The sequence below is a fragment of the Schistocerca nitens genome, chromosome 4 (assembly GCF_023898315.1).
Source record: "Schistocerca nitens isolate TAMUIC-IGC-003100 chromosome 4, iqSchNite1.1, whole genome shotgun sequence".
Classification (NCBI taxonomy): Eukaryota; Metazoa; Arthropoda; class Insecta; order Orthoptera; family Acrididae; genus Schistocerca; species Schistocerca nitens.
The window spans coordinates 204,821,119-204,840,065 of record NC_064617.1 but is presented as its reverse complement, the minus strand read 5'-3'; the positions used below and the strand labels follow the sequence as shown (position 1 = coordinate 204,840,065).

The following is an 18,947-nucleotide window of genomic DNA, read 5'->3' as shown; positions in this document are numbered from 1 at the left end:
GTCGAAGCCGACCTCGTCGTCGACGACCACTTCGCCGTCGACATCAGTATCTGCGTCGCCAGCCGCAAAGGGTGCTGCACGTCCTGCATTCGCCATACGCGTCGGCTTATTGCCTTTTACGTCGTAACTGGAATTTCTTATTACTTGTCGGCATTCTTACACCTTTAGAACAGGCGCAAATGACGTACTGCTAACGCCACACTTAGAGCATGTCAACACAAAACCTTTGGCATATTTTCGCTGACGTCAAAGATAAGTAACACTCTGAAAACTGTCAAAGAGAAACGCTGTTTTCTCAAATACGAATTTCACGTAGGAGTGTTAGATACCTTCACGTGGGATTACTTGAGCACCGTGTCCCTTGCGATGTACCACTTAAGAAAATTCCGGGAAGGAAATAGTATTTTACACGAAATATGTATTGTTGATCCTCGTTATGGAGTTGCATGTGTTACAAATAAGTATGTAGTCTTTCGTACGGAGCATGGTTGACGTGCTATGACAAATCTTATTGATCTAACTATAATACGTGGCGTTTTATCTTGAAAGTAGGGAGCCTTCTTATTAACATTTGCAAATGAGATGTCAATGTTTATACTGTACGTAATAGCCTATACCGAACTTTAAAATTCATAGACATTGTTTTTTCATTCTATATCGTGTTGCATTTTCTACCACTGTTACATCAGCGTTTGAATTTTGCGTGTTTGTGATAGCGTTCTAAAAGTAATGGCAGCATTCAGTTTATTTTCATTGTCAAACCTGAAGGATGGGAAATTACAGCAATATATAATGCATTAGAATTTTTGCCGAGCGTTGTTGTGATACGTCATGAATAAATTCAAATACGTGATTATATATTACATTAATAACAGCGATACTGAATATAGACAAGAAGTATAAACATCGAAAAACGTGCCATACTGTGTGCTGAAATTGATATTTTAAGAAAAACATTCGACGATTTGGAAGTAGTTCACAAATTAGCCGGAAGAGGTGCTACCATAGTCTTGTTTATCGTTGTCAACTTACTACCGTCTCGATTAGTGCCCAAGTTTAGCCATGGATCTACTCTATCGCATCTGGTTCATGCATGCAACATGAAATAATACTTATTAAGTTTTTATAAAAGCAATTAAAGAACAGTTTGTTTGGTTCAAATCGTCTTATTATTTTTCAAAATATCAGCCTTTAAAATTTGTACTATCTTTTGTGCAAACAACAATTCTTGAAAACATTTTTCCACTGTGTTGTTGTTACCAGCGGCATTGTGAGATAATGAAATTTGCTGTGCTCCCATTTTCTTGTTTGACACAAAGAAAAAAAAAGATATCGTTGATGATGATGATATCGTTAGGGGTTGATAAATCACCTGAATACGGGCAGCAAGACCGCCTGAATACGGGCAGCAAGACAGTAATTCGACGTTCTTCTCTGTAAGGTAATAAATTATTTGACATACTGAGCAACAGCTTGCATTGCCACAACGAAAAATAATGTAGCTCTTCCAATTTCTCCAGATATCTTGCCAAGCGATTTAGTGTATACCAGGAGTGTCTAACATTTTAGATTACCTGGGCCGCATTGAAGAAGACGAGTACTTTTGGGCCGCACACAATATGTTTTTGCCACTAACTATAATCACTGAGAAAATAATGGGGGGCAGGGGAATGGACCAATAAGACAATTAGCATAGCACGCCTGCGAGTTTCAGATTGGAAGTATTCAATTTATTGCAACTTTTGTACACACAGGGAATTTTATGGAACTTTTCTTTTTACAGATCGTGTGATAGATGCTCACTTCTTGGCGCGCGGGTTAGCAACCCCTGAAATAAACCAACGTGTATTAACTTTTCTTCGATACTATAAACGTGAAACTAAAACAATAGTAGTGACATGTACACTGTAACCAAATAAGCAAGCAGTCATTTTCTTGGAAGGGCTTCCCGAACGAACCTCTTTGTTGATTTCGTTTTATGTGGGAGCATCCAAATTGTTGATTGTTCTAGTTCGTGCAAAAATATCCAAGTTAGTCTTCTGTTACGACGCTGTACGCAGACTTTGCATTTCCTAGATCAAATTTTTTGAGTATAACTTCACATCAATCGACAGGAGCCCCTGTTTGACACTCAAACTGAGTCGAGAATTTTTTTTACCAGAAATTCTGTTGTGGGGTCCAAAAAGATACCGCTTTCTTTTAGCCATGAAAAGTAATTTATTTTACTTTCATAACAAATATTTATTCACAAATTTCATATCTGCTTAGATTAGAATACGAAAAACTAGTTTAACACAAAAAACTCAAAATAAATCACAAAAGGAAAAGAAGTTTACGTAACCTTACATAGTGATACGCAATTTTTCACAAATATTCAATATTCACCCAAGTGTTCCTCTCCAAACTCTGGAAGACAGGCTTGGCAAAATTTCTTGTAACGTATCTCTGGTAAGCAACTACTACCAAGCTTCAAATGCGCCGCATGAGTCTCCCATCTATTTGCAGGCCTTACAGTGTACGAAATTTCATGAACAAGTGGGGTGGTTTCTCACACTCCTTTGAGGTTCAATAGAGGATCACTTATACCTATTTTTGCCATAGAAATTAGATGCCTCCTCTCTATATTCATCTCTTTCCTCATTGTCTAGTTCACTAGAATCACAGTTTGGTTCATTTACATGATCACTATTGTAAGAAGAGTCATTTTTATCTTAGAGATCGTTTATACCGCTACCTTCATCTTCCTCTAACGTTTTCCTCAAAAAGTGCACAAAATTTGAAACAAACAGTGAATTACTCGTACATGAATGAGAGATCGAAGTCATAACAACACTGAAAAGGTATGAATATACTAGTTAAGTCTAGAAATAGAATGATATTTAGTTGATAAGCCAATTTTGACCATACAGAAAACAGAAATAACTTAGGGTGTCGTAGGACCAATAATAGCACCACCCAAACTTTACAGCTGTGCTCTGAGAAAGTAGACGACTCACAATGCTTCTAGTTCATCTTCAGGTCTGTTATAAAGTATCAACAATATATGTGGAACTGTCAACAGTAGCCGGCCGAAGTGGCCGTGCGGTTAAAGGCGCTGCAGTCTGGAACCGCAAGACCGCTACGGTCGCAGGTTCGAATCCTGCCTCGGGCATGGATGTTTGTGATGTCCTTAGGTTAGTTAGGTTTAACTAGTTCTAAGTTCTAGGGGACTAATGACCTCAGCAGTTGAGTCCCATAGTGCTCAGAGCCATTTTTTTGTCAACAGTAGAATGAACTACAGCGGAAATAGCAGAGGCTTACATTTCACTGGTATCGAGAAGGACGTCTTCTGTTACCATGTTTCATACAGATAGTACATTTTTCTCGGTCGTCCGTCCCGATAGCTGAGTCGTCAGCGCGTCGGAATGCGCAAAGGGAACCGGGTTAGATTCCCGGCTGGGTCGGGGATTTTTCTCCGCTCAGGGACTGGGTGTTGTGTTGTTCTCGTCCTCGTCATCGTGTTGTGTTGTCTTCCTCACCATCTCATCCACCGGGATGGCGACAGGAAGGGCATCCGCCCACCCCTTCAGTTAACCTTGCCAAATTTTCACCACCATGCCGACCCTGCGGAAGTGCGGGACACGGCACAAGGAAAGAGAGAGTACATTTTCTCGGTCGAGTTTTTCGAGCGTTTCCTTACACCATCTGACAGGAGCTTAGAAGCAACTGTACTGTCAAATTAATTTCAATGTATCGAGGACAAATCTTTTCATGAAAAATCTGATCTACAGTGAGTGATGCTAGTTGACACAGTTTTCAGTTTACTACTGCATTTTATTCTATAGTACCTACTGCTCATGTGACCAATGCTGCGAATAGTGTTAGGCTATTCTTCCGCTAGTAATTAATGATAAATATATTAATTTAAAGTGTGTGTTGAAATAGTAAGAAATTGTGTATAAAAACATAACATCTGTGTCAATATAGCAGAGATGCGGGGAAAACTGGCATACTCAAATGGTTCAAATGGCTTTAAGCACTATGGGACTTAAAATCTGAGGTCTTCAGTCCCCTAGACTTAGAACTACTTAAACCCACACATCCATGCCCGAGGCAGGATTCGAACCTGCGACCGTAGCAGCCGCGTGGTTCCGGACTGAAGCGCCTAGAACCGCTCGACCACAGCGGCCGGCACCAACTGGCATACTTCCTGCAGTAATTGGTATAATATTATTAATGAAAATGCGTACAACGTGCAGATACAAGTCTGAGATACATTACTCTCGTCTTAGTTTTTTCTGCAGTTCTCTGCATCTTTCACAGCACAGTTCGCATACGCAGTCTGCATTTGGCTGGTGGAATCTTGCTGTGGTAGAACTCGTGGTGAATACGATGTGTCGTGTATCATGTTACTACATTTCAGCGTTCGTAGTTTGCCGGCTTCCATTATAGGATTTGCCATCTTTGGCTAGTCAAAAGTCAGGACTCTTGAGCAATAGGTAGAGCTTAATATATTAAACGTGCAATTCTTTCTAACGTTCGCAAGTTTTTATCGTCGCACCAAAACTAAACTATAAATACCATACGTTAAACTTAATCTTTAAATAGTTTAACAGTGTTTACCTTATACAAAAGTGAAAATCAAGGGGTTTGGCTGATAAACACTTCTTCGGTCAGAAATCTCATTGACTGGAGTACAATTGTCTTCAGTGATGAGTCCCACCTCGAATTGAGCCTCAAAGACCAGCGAAGGCGAGTCTGGACGCGCCCCAGACAGCGATAGGGTACCATCCTGCCTGTCGCCAGCAGTAAGACCTGAGGAACAGGAGTGATGGTCTAGGGCGCCATTTCTTTCCATAGCAGGAACCCTTCGGTTATCATCCGCGACGCCCTTAGGGCACAACATTGATATTCTATGCCCCGTTTTGATGCCCTTCATTACAAGCCATAATGGCCTTACATTTCAGCAAGATAATGCCCTTCCGCCCATGGCGAGAGTTTCTACTGCTTGTCCTTGGCCAGAAAGGCTGTCGGATCTCTCCTCAATTGCGAAAGTTTGGAATATTATTGCCAGGGTCCTCCAGCCAGCTTGGAATTTCGACTATCTAAAGCGCAAGTTGGACAGAATTTGGCGCAGTATCCTTCAGAACGACACCCAAAACTTTATCAGTCCAAACCGAACAACTGATTGGATAAGGGCCAGAGGTGGACCAAAGCGTTACTGACCTGCTCAATTTGTGAAGCTCTTTCTCTTGAATAAATCATCCAATTTGTCTGAAACTGTAATCATTTATTTGTCTGTACATGTACATCACATCTATCGATTTCTGTCCCACTCGAATAATTCCTGCGTGGTGCGTCGGTCTTTTATCCTCAGGGTATAAGTAGAGAGAGTAAGTTTAAAGGGAGCAAAAAAATAAATAGACAGTAATAATAAATAGCAATAACAGGGATTTTAAGTTGCAAAATACATTACTGGCCATTAAAATTGCTACACCAAGAACAGATGCAGATGATAAACGAGTATTCAATGGACACATATACTATACTAGAACTGACATGTGGTTACATTTTCACGCAATTTGGGTGCATAAATCCTGAGAAATCAGTACCCAGAACAACAACCTCTGCCCGTAATAACGGCCTTGATACACCTGGGCATTGAGTCAAACAGAGCTTGGATGGCGTGTACAGGTACAGCTGCCCATGCAGCTTCAACACGATACCACAGTTCATCAAGAGTAGTGACTGGCGTATTGTGACGAGCCAGTTGCTCGGCCACCATTCAACAGACGTTTTCAGTTGGTGAGAGATCTGGAGAATGTGTTGGCCAGGGCAGCAGTCGAACATTTTCTGTATCCAGAAAGGCCCGTACAGGACCTGCAACATGCGGTCGTGCATTATCCTGCTGAAATGTAGGGTGTCGCAGGGATCGAATAAAGGGTAGAGCCACGGGTCGTAACACATCTGAAATGTAACGCCCACTGTTCAAAGTGCCGTCAGTGCGAACGAGAGGTGACCGAGACGTGTAACCAATGGCACCCCATACCACCACGCCGGGTGATACGCCAGTACGGCGATGACGAATACACACTTCCAATGTGCGTTCACTGCGATGTCACCAAACACGGTTGCGACCGTCATGGTTCTGTAAACACAACCTGGATTCATCCGAAAAAATGACGTTTTGCCATTCGTGCACCCAGGTTCGTCGTTGAGTCATCGCAGGCGCTCCTGTCTGTGATGCAGCGTCAAGGGTAACCGCAGCCATTGTCTTCGAGCTGATAGTCCCTGCTGCTGCAAACGTCGTCGAACTGTTCGTGCAGATGGTTGTTGTCTTGCAAACGTCCCCATCTGTTGACTCAGGGATCGAGACGTGGCTGCACGATCCGTTACAGCCATGCGGATAAGATGCCTGTCATCTCGACTGGTAGTGATACGACGCCTTAGGATCCAGCACGGTGTTCCATGTTACCCTCCTGAACCCACCGATTCCATATTCTGCTAACAGTCACTGGATCTCGACCAACGCGAGCAGCAATGTCGCGATACGATTAACCGCAATCGCGATAGGCTACAATCCGACCTTTATCAAAGTCGGAAACGTGATGGTACGCATTTCTCCTCCTTACACGAGGCATCACAACAACGTTTCACCAGGCAACGCCGGTCAACTGCTGTTTGTGTATGAGAAATCGGTTGGAAACTTTCCTCATGTCAGCACGTTGTAGGTGTCGCCACCGGCGCCAACCTTGTGTGAATGCTCTGAAAAGCTTATCTTTTCCATAGCACAGCATCTTCCTGTCTGTTAAATTTCGCGTCTGTAGCACGTCATCTTGATGGTGTAGCAAATTTAATGGCCAGTAGTGTAGTACTGAGAAAGCGGTTCCCGATCAAATGCTCTAACTATACAAATCGTGAGCCTGCTGCAGAACTTGTTTTTGAGCTGTTTATGGGTTGGCAGCTCTGGCTGACAGCTACGTTGGATGTGCAGTGTCTATGGAGAGCAGCGAAGAGGTCCTGCGGGAGCTGGTGGGCCGCGGGGCATCCCTGGACGCCGAGGACCGGCGCGGGCAGACGGCGCTGATGCAGGCCGTGCTGGCGACGCGTCGCGACGCCGTCTCCATACTGCTGGCCGCTGGGGCCGGCCGCAAGCGCAGGAACCTCTACGGCAACACCGCGCTGGACATGGCGCGCGCCAGGAACCTCAAGGTGGGCATGCAGTTCAGTCTACACGTCTTCACCATACTGTTAAGATAACTTTGTGATTAACGTTATAGCGATTCGAGTGATATGGACCACTACCAGCCAAACCTAGTTCTTCCTCGAACGCTTTGTTGCCTGTTTTGAAGGTAGAATATCTGACCAGTAGTACCCGGACACGTAATCGTGGACTTAAATGTGGGATGCGCCCACCCTTCGCTCTTATGACGGCTTGAATTCTGGTGAGGACACTTTCAATGAGGTGTCTGAATGTCTGTGGAGGAATAGCAGCCCAATCTTCCTCAAGAGCCGAAACCAGAGGAGGTGGATACGCTGGACGCTGGCGTGTGGGTGAAGTCTATCTAAGTCATCCTAGAGGTGTTCCATTAGAATCAGATCGGGAGGCCAGTCCATTTCAGGAATGTTACCGCCCACAAACCACTGTCTCACAGCTGCTGCTTTACGACAGGCTGCACTATCACGCTGATACAAAAAATCACCGTCTCCGAACTGTTCCTCTTTTCCATGCAGTACACACTGCTGTTCATGCCCTTCCTCAACTACCGTTCCACACCCTAATCCACACCCTAACCACGAAGAACACCCCCCTATCGTAACACAGCCTCCTCTGTACTTCACTGTTGGCGCTAAATATGATGGCAGGTGACATTTTCGAGGCATTCGCCAAACCCAAACCCTCCCATCGGGCTGTTACATGGAATAGCGTCATTCGTCACTTCTAATCACTCGTCACCAGTCATACATTGTCCTTTGGCATCGCTGTTTACACCATGTCAAGCTTCACTCAGCATTAACTACAGAAAAGTGTGGCTTATGAGAAGCTGCTTGACCATGCCACCCGAATTCTTCTTAAACCCCAAGCACATTCATTGTGCTAGCTGGACTGCTGGTGGCAATTTGGACCACACGACTGGTTCCTTCTGCTTGTTTCATGCGATTTTTTACAACCATCCTACCTAATGCTCCTCAGTTTACTATGCAGAACTGTTTGCCATTCTGCAAGCATTAGAGCATATGCGCCGACATCGTGGCACGAAATTCATCATCTGCTCCGATTCCCAAAGTGCTCTACACGCTCTTGAACAGATGTACCCAGCAGATCGGATGGTGCAAGAGGTGCAGGACGCACTCCTGCTCTTGCAACAGCAGGGTAAGGATGTAATTTTCTGCTGGGTTCCAGGGCACATAGGGATTCCTGGAAATGAACTTGCAGATGCGGCTGCCAAGGAGGCTTGCTCCATCCCACCTCCTGCTCGCTGTTCCGTCCCCCTGCAGGCCATTACGTCTTTCGTGACTCGGAAGGTCATGCGTTGGTGGGAGGCTCAGTGGCTGGACGTGAGGGATAATAAGTTGCGAGCGGTGAAGGATTCTGTCCGACCGTGGCTCACCTCCTTCCGACAACGACGCGCTGAGGAAGTAGCCCTTACACGGCTTAGAATAGGACATTGTCCTTTGACACATGGTTTTCTGTTACGTCGTGAGGAGCCACCAACATGTCAGACATGTGGGACACAGCTGTCGATACGACATATTTTAACTGAGTGTGTTTCATATGCGGGTTTGAGGGAAGATTTCAGTTTCCCACCAGACCTACCCTCTCTTTTAACTAATAATGAGGCGAGTGTCGCTAGAGTTTTACGTTTTTGTGTGATGTCTGGCCTTCTTCCCAAAATATTGGGAAGGCTTTCAAGTACGGTATTCACACAGAGTAGGATAATAAATTACGGCAATTACCACACGTGGTCATATGGAAACTTCAAGGGTAGCAAGACATTAGGTTCGCTTTAGTATTAATGGTTCAAATGGCTCTGAGCACTATGGGACTCAACATCTTAGGTCAGAAGTCCCCTAGAACTTAGAACTACTTAAACCTAACTAACCTAAGGACATCACACACACCCATGCCCGAGGCAGGATTCGAACCTGCGACCGTAGCAGTCCCGCGGTTCCGGACTGCAGCGCCAGAACCGCACGGCCACCGCGGCCGGCTTTTAGTATTAATGATTGGGCAGAAATTGTGGATGATACTCTCATATAGCCATACACTTTCCCGGGAAAATTATAAGATAATGTATATCATCTATTTGTGCATGACAAATTACTCACGCTGTTCGAGAATGTTATGGAGTAATGCAGTCTGTCCGTTCACATTATCTTAGTCCCTTAGATTTGTGTGGAATTGCAACATTGCGTTGACTTAAGGACCAGCAACATTATTTTATGTTATTGTTTCTTTATTCTTCGGTCTCAGCTGTGTTCACATTTAAGTTAATGGTGATTACTTTCGAAAGTATTTGTTCACATTCAAGCCATCATATACATTAAAAGAACATCTTTAGTCAATATTAACAGGCAAATATTGAAGTACAAAGGGTGTATTACAATTCCTATTACAGGCTTCTAAAGTTTGTAGGGAGGACTTGGTAGGTAAAATTTTGATAAAGAACTAATGCCCAGAAATGTACCGCTTGGATATAAAACAAGTTTGAAGATCCAACTTCAAGTCTCCTGCTTCATGGTATAGTACTTAATGGTAGAGGTGCACAATGCATGTCTCGAGAACATTTTCCAGATTAAATCAGTCCATCCCGCGCCATTTTCATCCGGCTACAACAACGGCTGAGAGAAGCTTGCACGTTTGCAGGTGTAGGAACATTGGATGTCGTGCTCCATTGGGTTTGTGCAGTATGTGTGTGAATGTATGAACCTCACATACACATTGTTCAACAAACAGCAGGAGCAACTCCTGTAGAGCACACAGAACAGAGTTCATTTTCTCATCTGCATCGAGGAATTTGAAAGTGTTCTGATCTTCAAATTTACACTGTCCGGTGACAAAAGCGTATCACCCAGAAGGGGAGGAGTGAACGAGATGAGTCTTCACTGGTTGAGAGCGCATGTGATAGTATTGCAGTGAACACAAAATTGAATCGAATTTACAAAGAGCTTGAAGCATAATCTCACACATCTGTATATTGAAGCACCTCTGGCTTGGATGCATGCACTGATTCTGTTGAGAGGGGTGTAATAAAGTCGTTGTATCCTCTCCTGACCAAGCTGGTCTACACATTGTAACTGGTCCTTGATATTCTGGATACTGTCACTGGAACGGAGTTGACGTCAAAGCTGGTTCCACACATGTTCTATCGGGGACGGATCTGAGGATCTTGTTGGTCATCGGGATACTTCAGCATCGCACAGACAGCTCATACAGACAAGTGCCATATGTGACGAGCATTGTCCTGTTGAAAAATGGCTCCACGGCACTGACGCATGAGAGGTATCACTGAAGGGCGCAAGATGTCCATGACGTACTGTTGCGCTGTAAGAGTTCCCTCATTCACTACCAGCAGTGACCTGAAGTCATACCCGATGACACCGCTGTGACCCTCCGAAACATTGGAAGTATGGGACTTCTCCGCAGGTCGCCCTGATAATCACTGACGATGGCCATTTGGGATAGTGTAGAACCACGATTCATTGCTAAAAGCAAGGTGACACCAGCAATTCATGCTTCCTGGTCACGGCAAAAGTCCCAACGCAGTCGTTTGCACTGTGGTGTTAACAGCAGCCTATGTGTAGAGCAGTAATTCACTTATCTGGCTGCTGCTACTCTCCGACCAATGGCGCAGGCTGACCCAAAATGTTGCAGTGGATCCGTTACTTGTTCTCATGTTCTAGGATGGCAGTGCAGATGTGAAGGGCTTACAGTGTGCTTGGTGCACAATATGGCGATCCTCCCCTGTGGTGGCTATATGTGGTTGACCGAAATCTTGATGATCAATATGCTTGCCTTGACTTTTCCAGGTAGTCAAAAATCGGACTACTGTTACGAACGCAACATACTGTATGCTGACGTTGTTGATAGCCATCAAGCCGGCCGCGGTGGTCTAGCGGTTCTAGGCGCTCAGTCCGGAACCGCGCGACTGCTACGGTCGCAGGTTCGAATCTTGCCTCGGGCATGGATGTGTGTGATGTTAGTTAGGTTTAAGTAGTTATAAGTTCTAGGGGACTGATGACCATAGATGTTAAGTCCCATAGTGCTCAGAGCCATTTGATTTTTGATAGCCATCAAGGGCATTCCAAGGTAGAAAACAGAATGCAGAGAGCAGGCAAAAGTGGTTGCCTTTAGGTTACAGGAGATAAATAGTAACATTACCACTCCGTCCACAGGCCACAAATGGCCCATCGGGACCATCCGAACGCCGTGTCATCCTCAGTGGAGGATGCGGATAGTAGGGGCGTGGGGTCAGCACACCGCTCTCTCGGTCGTTATGGTGGTATTCTTGGCCGAAGCCACTACTGTTCGGTCGAGTAGCTCCTCAATTGGCATCACGAGGCTGAGTGCACCCCGAAAAATGGCAACAGCACATGGCGGCCTCGATGCTCACCCATCCAAGTGCCGGCCACGCCTGACAGCGCTTAACTTCGGTGATCTCACGGGAATCGGTGTATCCACTGCGGCAAGGCCGTTGCACAAATAGTAACATTACAGGCCTGCAAATTGCAGGCGGTGTCCAAGGGGAGAAGTTTCATTTCAGGGAGTTAATTGATAACTCCATCCACCGCATAACGCTGTTTAAGGCGTCACTGTAGAAGATGGCCACGAAAAGGCACATTGTAGTAGAGGCAGCAAGCTTGATGCTTGCGCCTGATAACTGCAACGTCAGTAGATTTACACAGGTTAGAGTGCTACTTCAGCTGTCCTAACCCACAGAAGAGCAGAGGATGGGGCCAAGTGACGTAAAACACTGTTGTTGCTGGCCATAATAGGAGTGGCACAAACGTTTAGCTTTCAGCTGAACGCGGTTGATACCAGACTCGGAGTCTGTTAATGTAAAATCCAGAAGCATCCCTCCCTTCCGAGTAGGAGTACGGGGAGGAATCTAAATGTGATTTAACAGCGGCGCCCTGGAGGAGCAGAGCGACTTCCCCGATTGGCCGAAGCTTGTTAAGTGACGTTGGATTGGTGGGTCGACTATAGAAAGGGAGAAATGGTGTGTCGCCACGATTCTTAAAAAAAAAAGTTTTTGTATTCCGGGTGGAGTTACTCAGATCACTGGGGCGCCGTTCCGTGTCATTTGTGGCCAGCCTCGGTAAGCTCCAACATGTCTGTTTTTCTCACTTGGAGTGCTGCTCTCAAGTTTGTTCTTAACGTGTTGCTACTGTTCGCTACTTCGGTTAGCATCCATCACATGGCTTCAGACACTTCTGTCGTGCAACCAGTTGTTTCTAATGTTTAGAATTGGCCTTCAGTGTAGTAGTTAGTCTGCGCGCAGCTAAATCATGTTATTAGACCCGTGAATTCCATGAATCTCCTGCTGCAAGCATCGTGTCGATTCCCAGAATCCGCGCCTCTCATGGCTGCCCTGTGACAGTGCTTGGCGCTGATACATGTCATCAACCTGCCTTCACTGGAAATTGTTTTTCTGCATCTGCACCTCACCACTCGGGAATTACAGACTGTCCTCAACCCCCTGTCTTCCCTCCACCCTTTGTCACGACACGACAACAGCCCGACCAGCCGGCCAAATGGAGACCAACAATGAGGCTGCTTTCAAATTCTATTATGTGCTGATAACGCTGTCTCATACGAATGCACGGCATCTCCATCTCCTTCACAGGTATCTCTCAACAGCAGACGCGGTTGGCGCCCCTTATATACACTTCCAGCCCTGGGAACAGCAATAAACACGTACAACGCTAATGCAAGCTGGTGACCGTTCTACCAGCGATGATGAGTACGCGTATGAAGTTACATTGACATCCGATCTTGTCTTCTGGGTTCTTCACTTTTTTTTGTCAGGCAGTGTAGCTTACATCTAAGAAGCACGCGTCCAGAGAAGGGTTCCTTATCAAAACTTTATGTACCAAAAGGGAACATTTCCAAGTGTCAATAAACGATCTCGATGAAACTTGGTGGCTGTGTAGAGGGGGCAAAACAATGCACTATGTTTTTTGTGCACAATTTCATTTTCGAAGGATAAAACAAATCTCGAAAGGTAATTTGGCATATTTGATTTGGTGGGAATATCTTCGAAGCGATGACATATAAAAAATGCTGATCATATAAAAGTTAACATGTAATTAACGTTCATGAAAACTGTATAACCGAATTTTATAATAATTTGAAATTTTGCAAACTGCACTACCACCATTAATCAATTATGAAAAATGAAAACTTCAGTTAAGAAGCTTTCAAGCTACATGCATCCCTGTGCAATAAAACTAGCCTCTGAAATACCATTTTTGGAAAATAAGCTGGGCACAGTGTGTTGTCAGTATTTTCAACATACCTATTTAAAATACCTAAACATCCATTGTTAGTCTAGTTATTTTTCTTATACTTTCTTTATGTTTTAAATTGTTATTTTACATTTTACATCATTTTGTTTTTTAGCTTACCATTTCACATATGTGTGTTTTGTTAGTTGAAAATAATAAGTAATTCGTTCTTATGATACAGAATCGTTACACTAATGGTAATCTGTAAATAAATGCTGAAAACATAACGTTTTCTTACGCCATGCGCATAAAATGAACGAAATTTCTTCACGTAATGCACACGACAAAGAACACACTATAAATCAAAATTCAGCAGGGTTTCAAATTGTCACGGATGTTCCTCTAAATATCCTGGTGAAAAGAACTGATAATGTGCTAGTGACTGCAGCTTAATTATGTTGTTTTTAAATTGGAGATTGACGTTAAAATCTTTCAACAGAACCAGATCTGAAGATCTTCTCATAAAGTTCTTCTAATATCGAAAACCATATACGTGCCACATCTGTAGCTGTGCCGTCAAATTCTTTGGGATCATCAAATGAACAGGTTTCTCCTCTTCAGGTACGATCATCTAATCGGTTTTTTCACGCTGACCATCCGCCTTTTCATTGCTTTAAAAGAAATTGTTGTTGAATTTGTATCAAGAATTCGGGAATCTCCTTTAGAAGCCCCAAATGTCCTTGTGACAGCATCGAAAATTGGCAAGCAAACACTTGACCATGTCAAAAGATATTTGAAAGATGTTTTCATTCCCAGTGAGGGTGAAAAGTCTGTGTTATTGTTAGATTCTTAGAGCTGTCAGTGTGAAAGGAACTTGTTCATCCGATCCCAAACAAGCCTGCAAAGAAATTGTGAAACAACCTGTATTAACCGCTTTCTTGCGCTCTGCATGTTCATATCATTAGAGTTCATTACAATAGTTATAACAATCCTGATTCGTTCTCATGTGATTTATGAAACAATTTCATAATATAACTTTATATACGTATTTCGAGATGTTCTCAACTTTTAACATTTAAATATTCTGCCCCCTTTGTTCTTGTGCCAATTACAGAATGACCCATCTGTTAGAGAGATGTGGTTAGAAGTATCCGCAGAGCATCCTCTGTGTTTGTTATGTATTCTCGCGCGCTCTCTTCTGATAAGTTTCCGCTAATTTTTCAGAAGTGTCTGTACTGCAGTAGTTTACGATATTTGACAATAAAATTTGTGGACCAATTTTACACTGCACGTAATATCAGTTTCAAATTGTGTATAATGTGACAGTAGATGAAAATGGTTTGCACAGTATCCATTAAGTTATCTTATAAACCTTTAAAATCTTCCTAAAATTCATGAAAGTGTTTTTAAAATATTTCTGTAATTCATAGAGTGGTTTTAATAGTCTTCTGAAATTCATAGAAATATTTTTACTATACATGCTTGTTTCGAAATTAAAATTACCAAGGTGTTCTCTGGCGACTCCGTGACGCAGTGGCTATGGGGCGTTTAAAGGTGTTCGTGTGTTCCACACCCTTCGACAATGTGCAGCGCTACAGCAGTGTGTATTCCGTGCATGTGACGAAGTTCGACAGCAGTATGGTGACAGGAGTTTATTTCAGATGGCTCGATGTGTTAGAACGTATGGTGACCACGTTATGCATCTCCTGTGGTATCGACAATAAGATGGCTATCACAGGACAGTACTGCCCATATGTCACTAAGTACACCGCCACGTAAGAAAAAGTGAAGCACTCAGTAGAAGAGGAGGAAAGAAATGAAACTTCGTGGTTTGAGAGAGTATGTGATGTTATTTCATTGATTACAATATCGATTTAAATTTACCGAGAACTTGGCAGTATGAGCCCACTTACAATATGACGCGGTACAAAAGACCAGACATGTAGACGGCGAAAAACTGGCAACTGCATCCATCCCACTTGATCCAAAATTTCTTGGCCAAACATGGAATTACAGCCGTTCGCCAACCTCCATACTCTCCAGACATGGCTCCTTGCGACTTCTGGTTGTTTCCAAAATTGAAGACGCCACTGAAAGGATCCCGTTTTGAGAGTAGAGAAGAGATACTGCGGAACACGACGACGGGGTTGAACACCATTCCAAAAGAAGACTTCCTGAGGTGTTTCCGGCAGTAGAACGATCGGTGGGCTAAGAGTATGCAAGCACAAGGGGCCTACTTTGAAGGGGATTAGGGTCCCAACCCCGTCAGGTATACGAAATATTTTTTCTTGCCTAAGGTCGGATACTTTTTAGACAGGCCTCGTATTTTGAAGACTATGGACAAGAAATAAAAGGTATGTGTAAAGAAATATTATGGACAAAGTTTCGGAATTCTTTGAGCAGACCTCGTATATCCTACCAGGTCTGGTAACAATATTAAACACGAGAAACATTATTGTGCGGTTCTCCCGGTCACAGAAAATTGCAGCTCTAATCGTTCACATATCTGCCGATGGTGTGTACACGTAGTTACGGTGACATCCGACCAAGTCTTCTGGCTGTTTCACTTCTATCGCCAGGCGGTGTATTTCCTTCCAGACATATGTCTACAGGGCTTTTTTTAATAGTTTAGTCCAGTACTGTTTCGTGTAAAAATATGAGACTCATTCGTTTAAACACCGCATATGTTTCCAGAATAGGATTTTCACTCTGCAGCGGAGTGTGCACTGATATGAAACTTCCTGGCAGATTAAAACTGTGTGCCGGACCGAGACTCGAACAAGGGACCCTTGCCTTTCGCGGGCCAGGTAGGAGACGAGGTACTGGCAGAAGTAGAGCTGTGAGGACGGGGCGTGAGTCGTGCTGGGGTAGCTCAGTTGGTAGAACACTTGCCCGCGAAAGGCAAGGGTCCCGAGTTCGAGTCTCGGTCCGGCACACAGTTTTAATCTGCCAGGAAGTTTCACCTCATATGTTGCTTAATTTATCTGACGCTGCTTGACGAATAAAAAAACGTAGTGCTAGGAATAGCCTGAGATTTCATTACTTTTATGCAAATCTCAAGAAAAGAGAGAAGTTATTGAGAAATAGAGCTACTGATTTATGTATCACTTTTATTCGTTAATTCTGAGGATTCTTTCTAATTCTTGCAGGAAATCGTCCGACTGCTGATGAACGCTGAAGATGATGCCAGGAATGGCAAGCGCAAGGCAGCGCAAGAGGAGAAGGATCTGCAACAAGACGCTCGACCATCCTCCCACTCTGCTATGGTCTTAGCGTCAGCGAAGGCGAAGGAAGTGGCCCTCTAAACCGAACGGGCAAAGCCAGGCGAGACGAAGAGTATCATGAAAACTGGACAGTGGATGAAAACTTTTGAACATAACCTTGCCGCTGCTTGGATTTTGTTGCAAGCGTGACAAATTGTAACTACAATCAGTTGTCGAGTAACACAAGTCAAAAAGCAATTGCTGGCCGATATCTTGGAATTTGGGAGTGTAAGGAAAGGTGTACTCGCAGGGACGATGTATACATGATTCATCATCCAAATATGCAAGAATGCGAGATTGTTTGTGGCGTAAGTTTGTTGGGAAACAGTTATTTTGCGGAACGAAAGGCGGAACTGCATGATATGGATCTCAGCGTTCTACTTCTTTTAATAAACTGCATCTTAAAACTACTGTAATATTAGTCTAAGTAAATTAGATATGCTGTCGAAGGACAGTTTACGCGGATTGGCACTGAAGTTGTAGCCGGCCGGTGTGGCCGTGCGGTTCTAGGCGCTTCGGTCTGGAACCGCGTGACCGCTACGGCCTCGGGCATGGATGTGTGTGATGTCCTTAGGTTAGTTAGGTTTAATTAGTTCTAAGTTCTAGGCGACTGATGACCTCAGAAGTTAAGTCGCATAGTGCTCAGAGCCATTTGTACCATTCAAGTTGTATCTTCGTCGACAGTACAAGCTCCTTTTACACGATCAACTTTCTTCTCTCAACTGTCTATCGGAGGCAAGTGACTCTTACTGCAGCGGCTCTGGCCTTTTATTTCTGCACTAAGTCTCGTCTGTTTTTAGTGGTCGTCTTCGTTTACACGTCAGCACCAGAATTGTGTGTGTTGAGAGAGCTGTCTGCTGTGGAGTTTGGGACTTAAACAGTAAAAACGAGGTTATGAAGGACTACCCTTTTTACGAAAAAATTGGAATATAGTAATAAAAATTAGGAATAAGCAATGACAGTAGAGTTTATAAACGACCAAAGCAGAGTGCATAGTAGATGTTCTTTTCAAAGCTCGTGTGGTAAATTCTCTATACACCTGAGAACTGCAGGAATAGGGAAAATGTCGTCCAAATGTTTAAAAACATACACATTTATTTGCTTGAGAAAATATATACTTGCAAACACATCAAACAATATCTAGAACGCAGTAAATAGAACCTTTTTAGTTTATCCTATGTATCTTGTTTTCGTGCTAAGTACCAAATAATATCGAAAATTAGTTTTGTCGTCAAATAAATCTGACTTTTTAACTGTTGAAATAATTTTCATCAAAACACGTTTCTCTGTTTGCGTCCCTTGTTTATGCATAGTGTACTTTTTTCTCTGTAAAACGTAAATAATTTTTTGCTTTCAGATATTTCCACTCTCTTCTAGGAGACCACGACAACAAAGAGCAAGAAGACAGAAAAGCACAAAATCTGTTTCTATAATAGGAGTGAAGTCTGCCAGAATAGGTTAACTAGTAGACACCACCATAGACCCACGTTCGTGCTCATGCACAGTGTGCAGCATAGTTGGAAATTAGGACTCCACACTCGGCGCAGTCTATACATCACTGACGTCATAGGTACACTCGTGACGTGGTTGGCTGCTGATTTACAGGCAAGAACAAAAGTCTCACGCACTACGAGCAGTCGACATTGATCAGAGAGTCGCTCGTGTATAACGGGCTTAATGGCTATTTTCGAGTATTGCTGTTATGTTCATTCACGAAACTTCCTGGCAGATTAAAACTGTGTGCCCGACCGAGACTCGAACTCGGGACCTTTGCCTTTCGCGGGCAAGTGCTCTACCAACTGAGCTACCGAAGCACAACTCACGCCCGGCCCTCACAGCTTTACTTCTGCCAGTACCTCGTCTCCTACCTTCCAAACTTAACAGAAGCTCTCCTGCGAAACTTGCAGGACTAGCACTCCTGAAAGAAAGGATACTGCGGAGACATGGCTTAGCCACAGACTGGGGGATGTTTCCAGAATGAGATTTTCACTCTGCAGCGGAGTGTGCGCTGATATGAAACTTCCTGGCAGATTAAAACTGTGTGCCCGACCGAGACTCGAACTCGGGACCTTTGCCTTTCGCAGGAGAGCTTCTGTTAAGTTTGGAAGGTAGGAGACGAGGTACTGGCAGAAGTAAAGCTGTGAAGGCCGGGCGTGAGTCGTGCTTCGGTAGCTCAGATGGTAGAGCACTTGCCCGCGAAAGGCAAAGGTCACGAGTTCGAGTCTCGGTCGGGCACACAGTTTTAATCTGCCAGGA

At 43.9% G+C, this 18,947-nt stretch overlaps 1 protein-coding gene across 2 annotated transcripts in view; it reads left to right on the top strand.

Moving 5' to 3' along the window:
• Positions 1-18,713, top strand: part of LOC126251608 (fibronectin type 3 and ankyrin repeat domains protein 1) — a 189,153-nt gene extending 170,440 nt beyond the window's left edge. For both annotated transcript variants that reach the window (XM_049952144.1, XM_049952145.1), the window contains 2 exons: positions 6,974-7,191; positions 16,578-18,713. In XM_049952144.1, coding sequence (XP_049808101.1) covers positions 6,974-7,191; positions 16,578-16,733 — 374 coding nt within the window. In that variant the 3' untranslated portion in view covers positions 16,734-18,713. The remainder of the gene's footprint in view (positions 1-6,973; positions 7,192-16,577) is intronic.
• Positions 18,714-18,947: the final 234 nt, after the last annotated feature.